This window comes from Pseudopipra pipra, chromosome 2 (genome assembly GCF_036250125.1).
Source record: "Pseudopipra pipra isolate bDixPip1 chromosome 2, bDixPip1.hap1, whole genome shotgun sequence".
Taxonomy (NCBI): Eukaryota; Metazoa; Chordata; class Aves; order Passeriformes; family Pipridae; genus Pseudopipra; species Pseudopipra pipra.
Genome location: NC_087550.1, coordinates 16,762,148 through 16,783,406, shown reverse-complemented (window position 1 = coordinate 16,783,406; position 21,259 = coordinate 16,762,148). Strand labels below are relative to the sequence as shown.

General features: G+C 40.4%; 1 protein-coding gene and 1 long non-coding RNA gene across 5 annotated transcripts in view; one reads left to right on the top strand and one right to left on the bottom strand.

The window, feature by feature from the left end:
- The first annotated feature begins 1,068 nt into the window (after positions 1-1,068).
- On the top strand, positions 1,069-19,858 carry LOC135409043 (uncharacterized). Its single transcript, XR_010427995.1, has 4 exons — positions 1,069-1,295; positions 2,495-2,593; positions 9,990-10,039; positions 19,472-19,858. It is a non-coding gene; the product is annotated as an uncharacterized LOC135409043 (long non-coding RNA).
- Positions 19,859-19,925: 67 nt separating this feature from the next.
- Positions 19,926-21,259, bottom strand: part of MAP3K7CL (MAP3K7 C-terminal like) — a 30,127-nt gene continuing 28,793 nt past the window's right edge. For all 4 annotated transcript variants that reach the window (XM_064644039.1, XM_064644041.1, XM_064644040.1 and 1 more), the window contains one exon: positions 19,926-21,143. In XM_064644039.1, the coding sequence (XP_064500109.1) occupies positions 20,963-21,143 (181 nt within the window). In that variant the 3' untranslated portion in view covers positions 19,926-20,962. The remainder of the gene's footprint in view (positions 21,144-21,259) is intronic.

Below are 21,259 nucleotides of genomic sequence, written 5' to 3'. Positions count from 1 at the left end.
ACTTAAAGAGGAAAACAACTGATTTATTCTTGAAAAATGAATTTGCTTTCCTGGATACCTCGAGTAAGTACTGGTACTGGCTGTAATTTTGTCAGGCAGAAATGCCTGATCTGATTGGTCTGGGAAAAGACCAGAAATGTTCAGAAGGTGAAGCAAAATTACCACAGCCAGACTATCCAGACCAGACATTTTCACACAATGGCTCTCTTGAAACCTGGGAGAAAACCTAAGTGTATGTGGGAAGGCCAGAGTATGTCATCCAAGGTTTGATGAGTGTTTGCAATCTTGAGTAATGCTGTGGGATGGCAGCTGTGAGGGCTTTGGATGAATAAGCTCCCTGTGGCAGAAAACTCCTAAGCCTGAAACCAGCAGGCTCTTAATTTTAAGCCAGATGCAGATCTGTGTGTAGATTGATGGAAGTACTGGGGATTTGGGAAGATGGAGGGAGACTTGGTGAAATGCCTCATGCTGGGGGAGCTGAAGATGCCCATTTACAGGACCACAGACTAAATGCACAACAGACCCCACTGTTTCCATGTGCCCTTCCCCTGTGAAGGGGTGATGCTCTCACCTCTTCACAAAAAAAACCTACTAGGGAAAGAAGAGCCCATCTGTTTTCTTTAATTTATGATATAGTCTATTGACAGGCTCCTGAATTAGCAAATTGGGATGATCCCTCTGCACACCCTTAGTTTAGGAGAACTAAGAGCTGGTAATGCAATATTCCCACATGTGTCTGGCTCTTGCTTTCACTCTAACTGCTCTAACCTAGAAATCTGCTACTTAGCACTTCATTATCAGGGCTATATGGTTTATTGCCCCTCTAGTAAAATGCTAAACCTAACCACCCCAGATTATAAACCAAGGAACTGTTCAGTGTATCTGAACTCAGGTACCCCGAGTTTTCCTAAATGACAAGAGTATTTGTGGGTGAGACACTTGAAATGTTGAAACTTTGGACCTATTCCCTAAGAACTGTAGTCACACCCCTGAGAGGAGAAGGAGGTTGAGTCATAGTGAAGAAAGGAAAGAAAAGCTGAATGTTTTTTCTATTGCAATCATCCCAGAGGTCAGACGCAACCAGGACAGACAGATGAACAACAAAAACACTGGTTAAATGACTCAAAAGGTTAGGTTTTCCGGCATTGGACTGAAGTAGTTCAAGCGCTCTGAAAGAAAATATGGAAATGAAGCATATTTGCTTTTTGAGTCTAATGCCTGAAGAAAGATCAGTTTCAACATTTAATGGTAGAAAGCTTCTGAAGGACTCACACTTTGGCTGTCTGAAAGCTACTGTAAGTATATCAGGACCAGAATGGAGAACAATGAAATTGCATTTGCTTTTGGAGGTGTCTGACAGCGGCATAAAGTGACATATGAACTTTTGCAGCATGGTATAATATAATTTAAGTACCTTATTAAGATACTTCTTTCCTTAAATGAATTCTTTATGATCCCTCACCTTGCTTTTGTTACACAGGATGATTGCAAAACTGAATGATTCATTTGAAGACCTGACTTAGCCAAGTACTTGAATGCATGGTATTCTTTCCTAATTTTGGTATGCTTTCCAGTCTAAGTTTTAATTTCACAGCACAAGGTTCTTATTGTAACCTGCTATTTCTGTACTGATCACACAGTGACCTGCCGGGAAAATAGTTTGACTTTTTGACCTAGTCACTCTCCAGTTGCAGCTTTCGGAAAAGGGAATTTATTTTTTGGAGGTTGTACATTTCCCTATTTGTCATAACAGAGGAAAAATTGATTCAGTGCTGGCTTCTGTCTAGAGCTGCACATTAAAGTGCCCCACAACAGAAGTCATTCAGCTTCTGGGACTCATTAGCAAGTTGGAGCCTCAACTGGGAAACCAGGGTGCTTGGTGGTTTGTTTGTCGCTGCAGTGATCCAGTAAGAGGAGGGAGCCAACCTTCACCCACCTGCTGTATCTATCTGGATTGCCTTCTGTTCTCAAGTGACTGGCCAGTCAGCCCATCGAGCACCTGGGTGTGACTGCAAGCCATGATGAGTCATGGTTTAAGTGTACAACTCATACTGAAGGGAAAACGAGGCCAATTTTAGCTCTACTTCTGATTTTATCTCCAGGTTAGTTCTGTGAAAGTCACCAAAACTGCTACACAGAGCAAAATGTAACCCAATGCAAACAAGATACAGAATGAGATACTGCCATCAACATGCAAAAAGAGAGAGAAATGAAGGTGCAGTTCCCTGTACTGGTTCTGATGGGTTCTCAAAAACAGAGCATTAGATGATGCACAAACTAGTGGTCGGTGCTTGTCAAAGGATGAAAGTTGATGGAAACAGCAGATTGGAAAGTGCACTTGCAAATCTGAAACTTGTTATAGAACTGGTAGAATTGATTATACAGTGTAATTTCCTGATAACTTGGTTCTTTAATTTTTTGTCTTGTGAGGTATAGCCTAGCACACAAACCAGTGAGTTTCCTACAGTGCTTTTCCTCTCCCTTCTTTGTACAGCTCATGATCTGGACATGTGGAGTCTGGTTCTAACAGCATTGGAAGAGACTCACAATCTTTTATAGAAACCTTTTGGTGTTGGGTTTTTCACAGTGCAAGGTATGAGCTTCTTGAAACCACTACCAAAGCTTATCTCAGGAACACAGTTTCTCTTCCCCTTTCCCTTCACAAAATCACAACATGGCTGTGTAAGACACCTCTGGAGGACATCTGATCCAACCCCCCTGCTCAAGCAGGACCTCACAGAGCCCAGGACCATATCCAGACAACTCCAAATATCTCAAGGGATGGAGACTCCACGGCCTCTCTGGGAAACCTGTGCCAGTGCTTGGTCACCCTCACAGTGAAAAGGGATTCCCTGATGTTCAGATGGAGTCTCCTGTGTTCCAGTTCGTGCCAATTGCCTGTCACTGAATGCCATTGAAAAGAGCCTATGTCCATCATCTGTATACTCCCCCTCTGATATTTACCCATTAAGATTCTCCCTCAGCCTTCCCTTAACATGAATGAACTACTAAAGGGAGGCTAAAGAAACTACTAAAGAACTACTAAAGAAATAGGCCAAGATGCCTAGTCAAGGACAAATCTACTTAGCAAAACCCTCTGGTGCTGTTCTTGCTGCTGTCACATGATTACAATGCTTTTTGAGACTTTCATTTTTCAGAGAAACATGTAAATGTTGTGCTTTAATGAGAGTGCAGGTCTTGGGTGTTTGTTGGAGCCTGGGTGCTGTTCCAGCCAGAGCTTATGTAGCCCGGGACCTTTTCAAAACAGTCTAAAAAAATCCAGCTGAAAAACTCAGTGAAGACTTTTTTATACCTCCTGGATTGTGCAGCAGCCTACTGTTAGATTATGCCTCGTGCCTGGTTCAATATCCTAACTGGACGAACCTGTTTTAGGCTTGAATGCAGTTGTGAAAAGCATCCTATGAGTATGATGGTGATAGTTTCTCTGGATATTTTGTAACTTTTCTGAAATTAGCCCCTCTTGGCGGCAGAGCTCACATAGGGTCTCCGGAAGAGGTTATGTGGGTTGGGTTACATGTTGGCTGCTTTACTTCTCAACAAGTATTTGGAAGGTTTAGGAAAAGGAGGGAAGGCAGAAGGAGTAAAGGACTGCCGCACTACCAGAAGGCTGGGAGGTAATCAAATTCTTGTGGGTCCTTCTTCGCACACAGACTTATTTCCTGATAAGGAAACCTGCAAGCTTGAATTTCCTGTAGGGTGTTTTCCAACTGTTGTTTTGCTTAGGAAATTAATGTTCTTGTATTATTTCACATACCACTATGATTCTTTTCTCCTGTACAAAATCCTCATCTTTTTATCTATCTAGCAAATTCTGCCTGTATTGACTCAAATGCTATCCCAGTATGTTGCTGATTGTACCAAGGCTTTGTGTAAGACTGTTGTCTATGGGTGGGTGTGCTCCACAAGAGGTCAAAACCCTTACAGCCTTTCTAAGAGGATCTATAGGATCTGCAGAGCCATATATTCTCTACCTGCTTATGTAGTAGCACACTGCTACTATTGGGGCTTTAAGCAGGAGCACCTGGCAGAGCAGTCTGCTGCTGACTAACCTCTCAGAGTGCCCAGGGTCAGTTTAGGATTTCTGAGTTGCTCACAGGAGCAATGTTCTCCATTGTATGTTGTACCTGTGCATAACTACCTACTTCTCCTTGTGTTGCTCCACCTCAGAATGACTTGGAAAATTTTGTATTCTGGAGTTCAGGTGGAGTTTTGCAAGTCATGGTAAATGTGTTTACATCTCTACTTGCAGCCTTGGCAGAGCACAGCCGGGTCTGGACCTGATAAGATAAAAGCCTTCAGCCCTAAGTACTCACTTGCATGTCTTCCCATTGTGTGAAAGCAAGAATGTGCATTTTCTTTTGCCTTGTGCTTTTTGACAAATGCTGTAAATCTGAAATTGTGCTAATTATCTCAAATGAATTCCCTCTAAGAAAGAACAAAATACCAGTGTTCTAGTTTAATGTTTATGAATTAAGCATTGTAAAAAATGCCCCCCCCTTTAATATCTCACATACGGTCCCAGAAATTGGGGGAATGTACTAAACTGAGACAGTAAGGGACTGTGTTGCACAGCAGTTATTATGTACCAGAAGATATATTATACTCACATACTTTTCAAGCAGAGAAACGTAGCAGAAACAGCACAGCTGTCACAGTGGTAGGAGAAGAAATCTTAAAATCATAGTTTAGGGAACAAAAATGTGCAATTATTCACACACAGAGAGTAGAATATGGATTAGATATTTTTCTCTATGAACTTAAGAAATGCAGGCAGAAATCACATGTCGATACACAGTAGTGACTTCTGCCCTATTAACAGATCGTGAGGTGTAGATGAGGGTGAACAATACAGGGGCATTTTTAACAGTGTTACTGAAGTAAAATAATAAATGAAACAGAAGCATTCGGGAATGGAAATGAACTACCACTGCAGCTGGGAACGTAGGCTTTGGGATTGGCACTTATAGCCTGTGTAAGTAATATTTATGTAAAATAGCACAACTCTAGGATTGTGCATTAAATACTCCAAGAGAGAGTAAAATGGAATATTAGTATAGGCTGAATCCCTCATCTGCTAAGACATTTAACTGAGCACATGTCAGTAAGCAGAAGAGTAGTCCTACCAAGATCTGAAAGAAGGAGCCTTTAATAATCTATTTGAAACATACCCTGTCCTGCTACATATCAAGAAATATCAGAGATATTCTTCTCCCTCATTCTGATCTGTGCTATTTTAATAGCTCCTGGCAGTTTCATTGGGGGCACACTGTGATTTCAAAAACTGAAATGTTATAGCAGAATGAGAAGGAAACTTCCAAACACTGATCTTAAAAAAACAAGGAATAACAGATATTATGTGTAAAACCAGTTTTGAGAAAATGCTCTTGTGTAATAATAATTAATAACCACCTTCACTGTCTTTGGAAACTTTTTTTCCACAACTGTTCCCTATATAAAGCTTATAAACCTGTCTGTCAAAGTTCATTCAGAATAGCTTTAACGTAAACTGTTATATGAATAAAACACAGTTTGAGATACTATCCATTTTGTCTCTCATTGTGCAAATCTTGTCCTTTTGACTGAGAGAGGTCATGTGTCATCACAGGTATGTTTATTCGGATTAGTGGCTGTTCTTCTACCAACAAGAAACTTATAACTGCTTTTATGTTGCTGGCAGTTGTATTTGTAAGGCCATGATGAATAAGCTTCATGTTTCTATTAATATAAAGCTGGCTGTCATTGGTATCAATACTTGCTGTTGCATAAAGTGAGAAATAGTTTAGATAACCAGTTAAAAATTGGTAGAAACTTCTCTCCGGCAGGCTTGGTGCTTCCCTGGTGGATCTGTTCCTCCAGGCCCTTAATCCTAATCTGAAAGCAAGTGCCCCCAGGCAGAGCAGAGCACACCCACACCCAAGGAACTTTCCAGGGCTTTGCACAGCTCTGTGCTCAGTGTCTGTCCATAGAAGGGCCACTTCTACACTAAGGTTAGGTAGGGCCTTTAGTTTATGCCTAAATAAGTAGCAAAAGCTTGTGTTGAAAAATGAAAGAGCAAGCGTTTTATTTTCAAGCATTGCTCTTCAGTGATTCTACTGGGGAGCTAGAAGAAGTAAAATATTAACCACACTGAAGGGGGAGGGTGGCAGCTTCACAAATCCAATAGCTGGTGTGTTTGAAACATACTGCATTTGATATAGCAGTTCAAACAGCAGTTGTGAGCCTGTGACAGAGCAGCACAACTGCAAATACTGGACTGTGGGAGGAGTTTGGAAATATGCCTGGGTATATCTAGGTATACAAATATACCTGGTCTTGTAAAACTGAGCTCCACTTACATCCAAAATGTAAAACTGATCAGTATGTTCCTTATTTCTTCTCCCAAACATGGCTCAATTTACTCCATACTTCCCTGTTTGATCTGAGCATCTTCTCAGTGTGTCTGGTTGTGCTTCTCGACATGCACAGGCCAGCTAAAGCCTGAGAAAGTTGATGCCTCACCCCCTGTTGGTTGATGGGCTTGAGTTTTGGGGTGAGGTAGCATTTCCAGTGTCCCCAGTCTGTAAGCACAGGTGAAGCCTGGCCTCTGATGAAATGCAGCTCTTTGCCTTCTGACTAGGGCACGTCACGGGAAAGAGAAAAAACTTGGCCCCTTACCTCAGGGCTGAGAATTATATAAAAAAAAGTAAGTATAAAATTTGGGTGGGGAGCCCCACTACCCAAACATTAGGGCCCTGTTTCTTGTTTGCTCTCCCACAGCTCACAGATTTTGCAAAGTTGCTGCAAACGGACCCATTTGCAACATGAGAGGATCCGCATGTGTGTTTTAACCTCTTTAGCCTATTTTCTGGTGGTGGGAACGCTGTCTTCAAACATGACAAGGCTTTCCATTTCTTTCCTCTGAACCTTCTTTGAATTATTTTGGTAGAAATTACTAAAAAGTCATGAATAACAACTGCCATCACGAGTTTTCCTTAGCTCTTCTCATCTCCTTCTGATCACTAATTCTCTAGACTGTTTCAGTTTATCAAACAGCTGCTCTTCTGAACACATCACCTGGATTTTATTTCAATCCATGTGCATTATTTTAAACTTCAAATTGATGGGTTATAAGAACAGGCAGCAGGCCATTAAAAATGTGACAATTAGCTTGGATTAAACTGAGCTTGTTCAGATACTGTCAGAGTTTTAAACAGTAAAATACAACACATTGTCAACAATGTTAGCTAACTTCCAGGTCCAAGGGTTACTTAATTCATTGGCTACGTGGCCATCATAGCAGAACAACTATTATGGGATATATATATTAATAATGAAGCTTCATCCAAAGGGAAAAAATGGTATTTAGGTAGATAATGCCCTGGAAAATCCTTACAGTGAAAACAAAGTTTAACCACTGATGGACTGAAGTAGAATTAGTTAACCAAAAAACTTCTCTGGAAAACAAATGAGAAATGCTTCTGTTGTCTGTTGAATTTAAAGTCATACTGCTTAGAGAAGCTGTTGAAGTACAAAATATGTTTGTATTATCAGATAAAAGCAGAAAACAAACTTCTAGGAAAATGAGTTCCAGACAGGAAAGGTGCCTCCAGACTAATAGTATCAAAGGAGACACACTAGAGACAGAGTCCTCTCCCTACCCTACAGGCAGTGACAGAGATATAAGATTATACTAGGGAGAAAAATTGTTGCTGCCGGGGAGAGAAGTTGTCACTGGTGGTTAAAAAAAAAAAAAAGAAAAAAGAAAAAAAAGGAAGGAGTTCACACTAGCATTGAGAAAAAAATAAATCAACTGGTCAGTAGGAGATTGGGAAGCAGAATAATTTTAAAACAAGTAGTTTGTTGCTACAGACTCTTACAATGAGGGAAAAGCTGCCCATCAAGAAAGTTAACTGACTGTTAATAAATTAAGACAGTTATGTCGCTACCAATAAATTCATTTTTTCCTTTCAATAAAGCTTTAGTGTGGGTATTGAATTAATTTGGTGTGGGTATTAAATGAATTTTTTTGTAGAAAGAGCCATCTGACAGAAGGTTGAAGGAGTTCTAATGCGAAACACAGTGAAATGGTTCAATTCACAAAAGGAAATGAGAAAGAAAAGTTCTAGCAGAAAGAATAGGTAACAGAAAAGTTCATCTCTCAGAGTGTTAATAAACAGCGTTAAATGAAACATTTCTGCTTCATTAAAAAGGACTGTTGGCTCAGACCAATGATGCATGGTTACACTGCACACAGATTTTCCAGAAATAATTAGGCAGCTGGATGAAACTGGAGCTGACTTCACAGAGCACATAGCCCAGCTTTAAAGAAAATGAATAACTAGGTCCAGGAAGGAATCACCTGGAATTGCAACTGAAAAAAATAGCAAACCACATCAGCTTGTTAGCTGTTCAGACTGAATAGACAAAGTAGGCAACAGTGGGCAAAGAGGGCACAGCAAAGGATGCCAGGGAGCCTAGGCTCTATGCCTGCCTGCCTGCTGCCCTCCCTTCCTCCCTCCTTTGAGGGTCTGCTCCTCCTTGGAGTCCCCAGGTGAGTCAGCAGATGTGTCCTGGGGTTTTTGGTCCTACAGACTGGCTCTAGGGAGGAGGGTTGGTACGAAATCACTGCATGCTTTTCTTCTCCTGTTCTCTGCACGTGAATGAAATGGTCTCAAACAGTTTTCCTAGGAAGTCCCAAAAGACCCACATACACTGTCACAAAGTTTACAGTGCACATCTATCTTCTTTCCAGATCTTTATTACTCTGCTAAAATAGAATAAAAAGTTTGTTCTTAAGCTGAGGCATCATCAAAACCCTCTGAAGGTCAAACAGTGCAGACAAGCAAACTTGTTTTTAGGGTATATTTCCTGAATTTCTTAGCTCAGACCACCAAGCAATAACATTTTTCAGCATGTCATGAAAGTGGTGTCCTGCCACTGATCAGCTGTCTTTCTCCAGGATTTCCATTTATTGGAAGAAGCTTCAGGTTGAACCCTAAAAAAGCTCAAGTTCTTCTTGAATATAGTTGTCCATATAGTCCAGACAACTGTCAATTTGTGTCTCATACATCTTCTTTAAAAGCACCACGGTAATATTTTTAAAAATTGGGGGGTTTTAAACAGGAATGTTTCCATTGTATTTTCCCTCTCATTTTCCATTGGATCTCCTTTTAATGTTGAATGCTCTCTGGAGTTCTGTGGAGCTGCAGGAGCATTTGCCCTGCAGGTTTGAAGTCTTTAAGGATTTTTTGCCACCTGATGGTGCCTGTGGAGCCCTGGTGACAAAGAGCCACATTTTCTGTTCTTGGAAGACCTCGCTGCCTTTTGCCAGTTCCATGAAGAGCAACAAGCAGAGTCAGCCAGGCAAGCTGTGGAGCAGTTCCTTTTACTCTGCTTTTGCCTGCAAATGTTGGAGGTGACTCAATAAGAAAGAGAAGTCACACAAACCTGCTAAGCCGTGTGTGGCACACCAGACCCCTAACTTCAAGAGAGCAGTGACTGCAGCTTCACACACATACTGTCAGGATTTCAAGTTCCCTGTCATGTGTGCTCAGTTCGTGCCCATGCCGTGTGTGGTTGGCAGAATAGTTTGTTGATACGTAGTTGGTTTCTGGGAGGGGTTTTTCAAGGGAAGGCAGAACAATATGCCTGATGCTTCCCAGAATGTGAGTTTTAGGTACTTCTATGTCCACATAACATGACTCAGAATACCAAGAATCTCAGCCTTAACAGCATTCCCATATTTGAGTGCAGAGAGCCAAGTTTTAAGTGAATCATAGAATCTTAGAACTGGAGACCCAGCTGGTGGGTGCCTAGACCCCAAAGTCCCTAAACAGTCATTGAAGTAAAAGATCTCTATAGCAGGCACTTACGATTTGAACAGATATCTACTCCCTGCTCTTGGCCCCCTTCCCAGGGCAGCATCTGCTGCAGGTAACATGTGATCTGAATTGCTCATGTCTCACTGGGATGTTTTCTGTGTTGTCCAGGTCCTTGTCAGATGTCAGAGGAGATCTTCATGCAGTCTTCATTTTCAAAGGTGAAATATGGCTTGATGTGACATGTCAATTTTAATTTATTTCAAAAAAATAAGATGTTCAAAAAGACCTATTACTCAGTCCCTGAAAATGAAGTTCCAAAAGACTTGGCATGCTGCTTACACAAACACTGCTTAGTTTTGAAAACTCAGCTTAGGCTTTACAGTGACCAATCTAAGCCCACTGTGGACTATTCCTCTTCTTCTAACTTCATCCTTTGGCTGGCATTGACTCTTGTAACTAAAACAGTATTTAGAAATGTATTTAATAAATAATTAAATGGAGCTGGAAGTATTTCTTTATTTCTTTTTAAGTAAAAGTCCTCAAAGTTGCACCAGTAAGGCTGAGACTTGCTGAAGATGATGTGCTTCTTAAATCCTCTGCTTGCTTCAGAGAGATATTAAGTAAATCCTACTCTTGAAACAGAAAAGTGCATCATCAGACAAAAACCTCAAAATGCTTAAAATCATGCTGAAATAGTAATTTTCTTTGTTCAGTTGTACACGTCATGGTAGGTCTGGGCTCACTATCTGACATCTCAAAGTTCCTTATCTTTTGTAGGTATATATTTTAATACTCCTGACTAAAGAGAAAGAAGAAAAGGAAAAATAATAAAGGTAATATGAAAGGGAAAGGGAGTGGGGGAGGAGAAGGAGAGGGGAGAGTAGGGGAAAGAAGGGGAGGGGAGAGGAGGGGAGGGAAGGAAAAGTTTTGGTTTTGATTAGTAGTGATTAGTGATGATAAATCGGAAAAAAAGCAATGGGTTCTAGCCAAATTTAAAGGCAGAGTCTTCTTCTTTCCTGGGTCCAGATGTTTGATTATTTTGTGTTTGAACTTGACATCTTCCTCCTTCACAATTTAGAAAGACCAAAGGAATGGCATTGACAGCATGGGAGGATTGAATTGTGAGGTGAAATCACAAGCAAAATTGTGTGTGGTCACATATGCCTGTTTGAAGTGTGCATTTGTGGAGGAGAGAGATCCATGTGCTGAATTGTCACCAATGCATCGAAGCTCTTGGGTTACAGAGTAGGTTCAGCTAAGAAATACTTTAGCTCTACGTCTCTACTTACCACTTGCACACTGAAAATTTCATTTGCTTATTACACATCCAAATTTGAGCAGAAATTCATATGGAGGGCAGAGAACCCACCTTTAACCCAAGTACTCCTCCTCTCTCCATTTCCTATCAAAAGCGGAGGGGACTTTCTCCAAGAAAAGGATGCCACAACCAGAACCCTGGGAAATATTTTATTTCTCTGTCTCATCTTTGAAGAAGCTGAGATCTCCTCTTGCTGGAAGAACGGGGAGGGGTATGTGAAGGGAGAAGAAAGGAGGAACAGAACCTATCTGACAGGCACCCATGGCATTTTTGTCCTAGTCCAGTATTTCTGCTACATTTTTACAAAGAAAAGAAAAGCAAGAGTAGTATTTCTAAATTTTTTAAAACAGTTTTATGCTGTTATTCTTCTAGTTAAGAGCCATTTCTAATTGTATTTTATAGTGCTTTGTAAATATTTGACTTTTCTTCCGTGTTTGCTTGCTTTTCTTTAAAAACTCGTACAGTGTCATATAATGACCCTGTGGAGATACTTCATACGGGTTGGCATGTGTGAGTGGGAACAAACGTGCTTACCAGGAGCGACAAAAGAGAATGTTTTCTTCATTACTTCTGCATTACAAAGCACCTGGCTTGTTTGGCAGATGCAACTGGACCTAGACCCAGCTCAAAGTGCTGCAGCATGATGCCTGGGTTTTGTACGCTCCTCACAGCGTGAAGGTCCTCCCGGCTACCAGATGCTGCGAGGAGCTCTTTAGCTCGCTGACAGAGAGCTCCGTGGAAGGGTCCTGCTGCAGCACACTGTTTGAACACTCCAAGTGCGTAATTAAATTCCAGTGAACCTGTAACAGTCAAGTTTCAAGCTGAGGCACTGGTGTCTTTGGCCTCAATCCAGCAAAACACTTCAGTGCATGAATAAAACTACTTTGAATAGACCTACTGGCAAATCAGTGGGAACTACTGATTGCTTCAAGTTACGTATATGTTCGAGAGATTTGTTTGATGTGGCACAGTACCCCATTGTAAGTGCTGTGTTGAACCAGAGCCTAAATGCAGTTTACCATGTGGTGCATTTTTGGTGTTGATGGTTTGTTACCAGGCAGCCCTGTTCATTTAGATGTGGACACCCTCATTTTAAAAGGAATATTAAGCACTTTTAAATGCCACTTTCTCATGATAAGCATTCAGGGACGGTTCCCTTTTGGACAATAACACAGTGGTAGATTTACTCTGGCAGTCAAACAGTCAATTAAAAGTCCCTTGGGCAGAAATTACAGGATTAGTATAGTATCATAAACATCTGAAACCATTGCATGTACTCAGTCATATTCAGGAGATACAAAGGTATCCGCCAGTAAAAATGACATCCACTTAGGTAAAATCCTGCTTATGCTTTCTTTTGTCTTCATATCTCACCTTTAATTACAGTGTAATTAGAATTTTGTCTCTTGCCATGTTTCAGCCAAATGACAAAATATAAACCTCTTTTTATTAATTAAACGAGAATTCTGAAGCAGCTAAAGCAGAAAAACATACTTAATAGCAGGCTTTTTCTGCTCTTTTTCCTTGCAGAATGTTCTAGGAAACCGAATTTTCCAAAAACATGGTTGTTCAAATAGACTGTGGGATGTGCAAGAGCCACTAAACTCATTACTGGTAAAACAATCCTAATATTCCAGCACAACCACTTCAGTTCATTGAAACTTGAACTGTGGCTGGAACATTGCCCATGCATTTGGGCACTCCTCCGAAGCTTGACACTTCCTGTATTCAGATTACTTAACCTAAACACAAAGAGAAAGATAGGAAGATAACACCTGTGTTTTCTGTTAGAAATGTGTCACTCATGAATACCAGGCTGTATGAGATTTAAGGCATTTTAAAATTTGCCAGCAAAAAAGAAGCACACTCTTCAGCCGTTCTGTACTGTATTATTTAAAGGATGTTTGACTCTTAGTTTTTGTACCATTGCATAAGCACTGCAAAGTCCCTGCAGTTGGTCAGTAATGTCTAGTACTTTGAAAAAGTGAAGCCATACAGGCCAGACTTCCAGGCACATAAATCCAGCTGAACTCAACAGAAGTAGTTTGGACAAACAGAGATATTATGATACAGCTCACAGAATCATATAATCACAGAATGGTTTGAGTTGGTATGTACCTTAAAGATCAGCAAGTTCCAAATCCCTGCCATGGCAGGGACAACTTCCACAAGGTCAGGTTGGCCTGACCTAGGCCTTGAACATCCAGCCTGGCCTTGGACACTTCCAGGGATGGGGCAGCCACAGCTTCTCTGGGCAACCTGTGCCAGGTACTCACCACCCTCATAGGGAAGAATTTCTTCCTAATGTCTAACCTAAACTTACTCTCTACTCTCAGTTTGAATAATAATTTGCAGTTATGAATTCTCTCAGCTTCTGTGTAATGCTGGAACTCATTTAACTCGGGTGCTTATGTTAGCTGCTGTTCAAGATGTTGTTGAAAACTACACCTCCGTGCAAGTACCTCTAGTATTTTTAAAATATTGGATATCACTCTTTTGGTAGTTTCAGATGTGATCAGATGGTGATAAATTAGTGTAGTGACCTGTACCTAGATATATAAAGAATTATTAGCCATAAACACTTACATAAACAAAACTTCACTTGGACAAACATAATTGTACGTTCAAAACATTGTCTGAGGTATCCCTGCTTCATAATAATAATGTCCCGTTACCCACAAGAGGGAGCTCAGACAGTCAAATGTAGTGGTGTCTTTTTCCAATGTAAATTGATGAGAGCTATGTAAAGGGTTATAAATAGATTTAAGCACATTTTTAGCAGTTAGTGCATGGTTAGATGTAATTTATATTAGCTGTAACATGTGTAGGGTTTTTTTTCCTTGAAAGAATACTCCTGTTTTGAAATTATTTCAAAAAGAAGTGTTCGCATTCTTGGCACAGATAACTTCATCAGGAGGTACTACTTCATGTGTGAGTAGCTGGCTTTTTTTTTTCACAGCCAAGGGAAGGAACATCATGAATAAGCCTAATATTAAACCAGCATTAATAGGAATATGTTTGACTGTCTTGCATGAATATTAAGACTTGTATTTTTTTGTACTGACATCTAAACAGTAAACATATATATTGACATATTTGCAGAACATGAATACAAAACAGTCTGACCACAAGACAGTCAAGGTTCTTAGCAGGTAATGTCATTAAATGATGAACTTACTTCTGACTACTCTTAAAAAATTCGGAGTCATTAATGTATTTCAGCTCTCCATGGACAGCAAAGTAATGAGACAGTTAAAGGAACGATCTGGGGAGAGCACTGTGATGAAATGGCTGTGGGGAAGGTCTGTGGCCACAAGGCAATCTGGACTGTGCACTGAGATGTGTCATACACTTGTAAGACAGTCACAAGATAGAGGTGAAAGTTTTTTGATCACATAACATCACATCATTATCCCAATATCATTATGTGGGAAACTGGGGATCTGGTTAATAAAAGTTCCAAACTCCACTTGTGCGATGAAAGCAGCAAAAGCCCATTAGTGGGGACGCAGTTATTTCAGTACTGAAGTGCTCTGGCTTCATAGAATCATAGAATCAGCGGGGTTGGAAGGGACCTCCGAGATCATCAAGTCCAACCCTTGATCCACTAACGCTGTGGTTCCCAGACCATGGCACTAAGTGCCGCATCCAGTCTCTTTTTAAAAATCTCCAGGGATGGAGAATCCACCACTTCCCTGGGCAGCCCATTCCAATATCTGACCACCCTCTCTGTAAAGAAATTCTTTCTAATATCTAACCTAAACCTCCCCTGGCACAACTTGAGACCATGCCCTCTTGTCTTGCTGATAGTTGCCTGGGAAAAGAGACCAACCCCCGCCTGGCTACAACCTCCTTTCAGGGAGCTGTAGAGAGTGATGAGGTCTCCCCTGAGCCTTCTCTTCTCCAGGCTGAACAGCCCCAGCTCCCTCAGCCTCTCCTCATAGGACTTATGCTTGAGTCCCTTCGCCAGCCTACTTGCCCTCCTCTAGACCTGCTCCAGCACCTCAATATCCTTCCTGAACTGAGGGGCCCAGAACTGGACACAGCACTCCAGGTGTGGCCTCACCAGTGCTGAGTACAGGGGCAGAATCACTTCCCTGGTCCTGCCGGCCATGCTGTTCCTGATCCAGGCCAGGATGCCACTGGCCTTCTTGGCCACCTGGGCACACTGCTGGCTCATGTTCAGCTTCCTGTCAATCCAAACTCCCTTCAGTGTAGTTTGTACTCTACGTAGGCTATTTATCAAGGCTTTAATTATCTTTAACGCAAATACAGCAGTTGGCATAGAATTGGGCTCAATGGTCCACATGGGACCCTCCCAAATTCAAATATTCTATGATTCTATGATTAGCAGAATACACTCATATCCTGATACTGGTTATTCCTCTTTCTGTAGAAGAACCATCTGCAACACTGTGAGTGTCTGTATCACATCATAGCTCTGTTGATACTAGACATAGTCAACAAAAACACAACCTTAATGAAGTAAATATTTATGTATACCTAAACAAAAGCTTCTTAATGTTGAGCTAAGGACAACAGCCTATACATCCCACTGGTGCAAGCCATAAACAGCAAGAAAGCAGGCAGATAAGGCAACAGCTCACTCGCCAGTTCCTCTTCCTAGCTGTACCTACTTCCTTTCCATCACTTACAGTTCTCATCAGTTTACTCATTCTGAGCACCCAGAGCACAGTTTGGCATCTGACTGCACATTTGTTACATCAGCACACACATCCTCATTTCATTTCCCTAATTTCTGTATTAAAGTTTAGTATAAGATTCAGACAAATTACTAAATTCACAGACCACCTGCTCTCATATTTTCTAACCATTTCAAAGAAACCAAGCATCTCTCACAACTGGCACCTGCAGGCTGGTGGAATACTTTGCTGCCACAAACCAGCACCCAATTGCAAAACATCATATGACTGTAACATTTGGAAACCATCTCAAGCCCATGTTGATCATCAGACCATGAGATCACCAGTCAACTGGATCTGAGTTCTAGGCTGATGCTGCTTACTCAGTGGGGAGTACAGATGCATGGGCTGTGGTCAGGGAGGATTGAAGGAACTGAGGTTTAGAAGGGGGAACTGATGATTGATATGTAGGAAAGCAGAATGACTCATATGCCAAATCTTGTGCTTTCTACAGCGTAAGCCACTGAACTGTGCCATTTAGGAAGCCTGGGTCAAGTGTAACAGTGATTTGTGAATGGTTGTCATCTTTCATTGATGTGGTATGAGCAACACATGACATTCCCTGTAAGGAGCACTAGAACCTAGAGGTGACTGGCACTGTCCAAAGCAAGGTAGATTTTTTTCATTCTTACAATCTACTTTGAATTTAAAGCATCAGCCATGCAGTTTTGGTGCACACCTGAAGGACCTTGATAACTCCCAGTTTAACATTACAAAACCAAGGCACTCAGCGAAGGAAATGGTAAGGTTGAGACTGCCCCTCCAACTTTGTTTGCTACCTTCCCTCTCTACTTAATGTGCATTGTGGTGCAGTCATGCAGTCAGTGTCTGTCCTGCCCTAGAGAAGTCTATTAGGATGGAAAACAGGGCCCAGCTTTTTGGTACTTATTCAGTAATGGTCATAGTCCTTCATTGCTGCACACCTTCCAGGCCTGTCACGAAGACCATTAATAGTTTCATCATGGTTTTTCCAAGGACGTGCATCACCGTATTATCCATGCATATGCATGCCACGACACTCCACGAGGAGGGAGAAGATCCTCAGTGCTGTGGGTGCACATGTATGACTGTGGAAGTATGTGAATAGAAGAGAAAAGTCATGCCAGCACCCAGGTTTTGTCAGCTCTCCTCACAATCCTGCTGGACAGGGGCAGGACTCCTCCTGCTACATCACTGCCTGGACCAAAGTTCCTTTCCCTGCAGCCCTCTTCTTCCAACACTGCACATCTTGTACCCCTCATGAGAAGAGAGGCAAGACTCCTCCAGACAAATCTGCCACGTTCCTTTAGACACTTCTACTTTGTGCATTTAGCAAGCAAGGAATTTTATGTAGGAAAAAACACCAAATGGCTCCATGGTTAAGACTGTGACTAGCTCATTTCTGAGAGGTGGTTTGTGAGATGGATACGTGGAGGTAAGACAGCAAAGTGACAGAGCCAGAGCTCCCCAGCCAACCCAAAGGAAGGCTGAGAACACCTCTCTGTCCCACCCTTGCCTACTTGTACGCACTGTTAACAATGTGTAATGCTCACAAAGGCCTAGATGGCAGTAAAGCCTCTGGAGGGAGGTGACACACTTCGAAAGATTCACAAAATCAGCCAGAACAAATATAATCCTGAAAAGTGAAACATTAAAAAAAAAACCACTGAACCCAAACCTTATGCATGTCCTTATCTTCCAGACCTTTCAAGTGTCAAATTGCCCTAGCCTCTGGTTGTTTCAAGACTGCATGAGTCATATCCTTGCTAACTGGAAGACTTAAATTGAGTTTGTTCAGCACCCATTAGGATGGAAGGAATTTAGTTAGTAATGATATGAAATGGGAAATCACAGGTCTTGTTTTTATTTTAAACCCATTTACTTCACTCTTTCTTAACTGGTTTGAAGCAAACCCATTTGCCATCACAGTGGCATGGTTACTTTTGCTAACCTGGATAACCTGGATAATAGCAACAAAAACACTTTATGTAACTGACTGTGTCTGTGGAGGTGTTTGCATTTAGCAGCTTCTTTTGCCATCAGAGCCTTTCACATGCCTTTCCTTGCCTCCTGACTACTGGTGAATTGACAGCAAGAGCCTCAGACTGCACCCTTGTTTTGCTGAATACAACCGTGGTTCCCACAGGCTGTAGTCAGAAATTATAAAATTGAACATTTCATTGGCAGTTGATCTGAAAAGCTGAAACAGGCTTCTAAATTCTTGGGTGAAATGCAGTGTAAAACCATCTTTGAAATAATTGTATAAAACTTGTTTTTACAGTGTGATGCTTCCAATGGACCTAACTTGCAGAACAATTTAAGGTCTCTCTTTAAATACCAGGACACAAATCATACAGTTTACTTGGAAAATACAAGATCAATATGAAGAGTGTTTTATTAAAAAGCTTAATTTTAGCTATTTATTCAGCAGAGTTCCAGAGTATCTAGAGAAAAAACTCAGCATGTCAAAATCGGAGATTTATTGAATACGAAAATGTTTCTCATTATTATGAACTTGATAAGAAAATGAAAAGGTGGATGATAGATACAGCAGTTACCTCTCAGAAGGCTGTTCTAGTCATGTTTATGCTTTGCAACACCTGGATGATGTTGACTTTGCTACATTTTAATTTGACTTACCTATGCATATTTTTGGAAAATTCCATTTGTTTACTGTTCTATCTTTGAATCCCATTTCTCATACTATTTTTTCTTTTAAAAATAGTTTTCGTGAGATACTTTAATTTTTCTTCCTTGGTACTTCTATATCAGTTTTACTCATTTGAATTGTGATACAATTTCTCCAAGTCAGTGCTCTCAGACACTTGAGCATCCGTGCTGGCAGGCAAATATATTGGTAGAAGGCTGTTATTTTTTACTTTCACCATAACTAAAAGTAGGAGGAAAATCTGATTGCAAATAGCCCATAGTCAAGATTAAATACAAATCTCTGACTTCAATTAGTTTGGGATGGTTTAAGAATTTCATATTTATCCAGCCTGGTAGCTGGACCACACCACAAATTTGGTGTCTGTACACGTATAAAAATGTTTCCTGAAGACTTCCATAGTGTTCAGTATCTACAGGTAAAATATACTCTTTGGCTGCTCTCAAGGTGCAATATATCACAAATGAGGCCCAGCTTTCCTTCTCCACCTCACTGTGGAGAAGGTTTTAATCCCAGCATATAATCTGTTATTATTCTGATATCTAAAGCAAAATGGCTGCACTTAAATAGAAAATTTCAAGGTAAACACAATTATTTGTAAGTAAAGGTCTGCCATCTAACTCATTTGCATCTGAAGCCAGTCTGCTGATGAAGTAATTTTATGTGCTTTTTAAAGTTTTCAATGAATTCACTGAAATCACCAGACTGGATGATACTTTCAAAGCTAGATGGAAAAATTACTAAAATGACAAATTAATTTGAAAATGAGAACGCTTTTGTTAATACACATAAATACAGACAAAAAAAAGTACATCTTAGACTCTGCAGCGTTCTGTGCTCAAAGCAAAGCCTTGATGTCCGTTCAGGTTTTGTTTCCCATCACTGCAAAACTCAAATAAGGCTTTTCCAGCATTCCCTGCCTGATATTCCAAGTGGGTTTTATTAACTATGTTTTTTTTTTTTCCTCTTCAACTTTCACAAGATATAGTGAAAATTTGATCCTCAGATAACAAGAAAAGAGGAACAAACACAGTGCTGCACTGCCTGTGGAGCATCCCAGCAAGAAGTGCGTGGCTCAGGAGTGATTTCCCATCTTGTCTCCACTCTGGCCAGGGTACAGCAGCAAGCAATGATGGGCACGGATGCTGGCACTGCCCTGATGGCTCAGGAGGAGAAATGGAAACAAGGTTGTCCTCTCCTGCAACCTCTTCATGCTCTCCTACTGCAGTCCCAGGTGCTTGGAGCAATGCAGAGCCTGTTTTCGCACGTGTGCTGCAGGAATTGTGTAGGCAGTGAGCATGGAAAATAAAGGGCAACTTGTGTACTTTTTTTGTCCTCTTTGTTCCCAGGAATTGTTCTGAATAACATAACATACCATTTTTATGATAGATTAATAATAATAAACAAAGCTAAAGTTCTGATGTATACAACAATTGAGAATATTGAGAACTTTTCTATATCCACTTTTAATGAAAAAATGAATAATGAATAGAAATAGAAGTATAACAAAGAATTTCCAGTTGAACTAGGAAAATACAGGGATAAATAGAGCAAGTAAAACTGACATTTTACTTCCTGGTTATTTGTATATCCCCATTATTTGTATATTCTCAGTTATTTGTACATCCTGTCCCTACTTAGAGCCACTTATGTTTCAAAACAGACCAGAAAATAAGAACAAAATATCCTCACAGCACTTTTACTGACATATTCTCAGTTGAAACTATGATGAAACTATGATTCTTATATTAATTTTTCATTTCTTGCATGCCAAAAAGTACAAGAGCCAAAAGACTCTCAAATCTTTACACTTAAGGAAGGAAACTTTGATCTCAACTGTTTCCTTTTATTTTCATAACCTGCTAATTATTACTGGCAGTGCACTCATTTGAAAAAAAAATTATATTACTTCAATTTTTAATGTGCAATTTCTCAGATTTTATATAACAATGTAAAGTTGACATGGGATAATGAAGTACAGTTTTTACCAGTGAGGAGATCTGTTTTAAGATAACTTCCAAACACTTCAGGCATGAGGAAAATAATTCAAAAAAAATCTTCACCAAACTAAATTTAACATACATGTATTCCATATGCTAACATTGCCCCTGCTGTATGCCTTAGTATGATCCAAATTTCCAACACAGGAACTATTTATACCATTTTCTAGTGTGTCCATATCTTCTTAAATTGGAAGAAATATGTTTAGAAAAGAAATCTGATCTACTAGAACATATAATGGGGATAGATTAACTTCAATTATGTTACTTGAAATAAAATATCCATTATATAATGGATAAAATATCCATTATATTAAGTTACTGGCTGGCAAGCATTAAATCAAATATAGACTTCTACATACTCCGTATCTGTAGTAAAGTATTATAACATATTAAACAGATCCTTATTTTAAAATCTCTTTCCAGCACAGGACCAATCACTTATGAACTGCCTCACACAAGCTAGTTGGGAGTTATGAGGAACCCTGTCTTTTTTGATACTGTATCCTGAGCTTTTCCAGTTGCTCCACGCACTGCGTCTGGGCCAGCTTCAGTGTTCGGTTCTCCTCTGTCAGTTCTGCATATTCCTTAGCCAGCTGAGCAGCATCCATGCTTTCTTTTTCCACTTGTTCCAGCCTGGCAATCAGCTCCTTTCTAATGATTATGAAAAAAACCCCAAATATTAAAAATGGCAGTATGCAAAAATTTGTCATCATGTGTTAGGTCAAAGCTGGACTGTAGGTTGTTAACATGGTATTACCTCAGCTCGT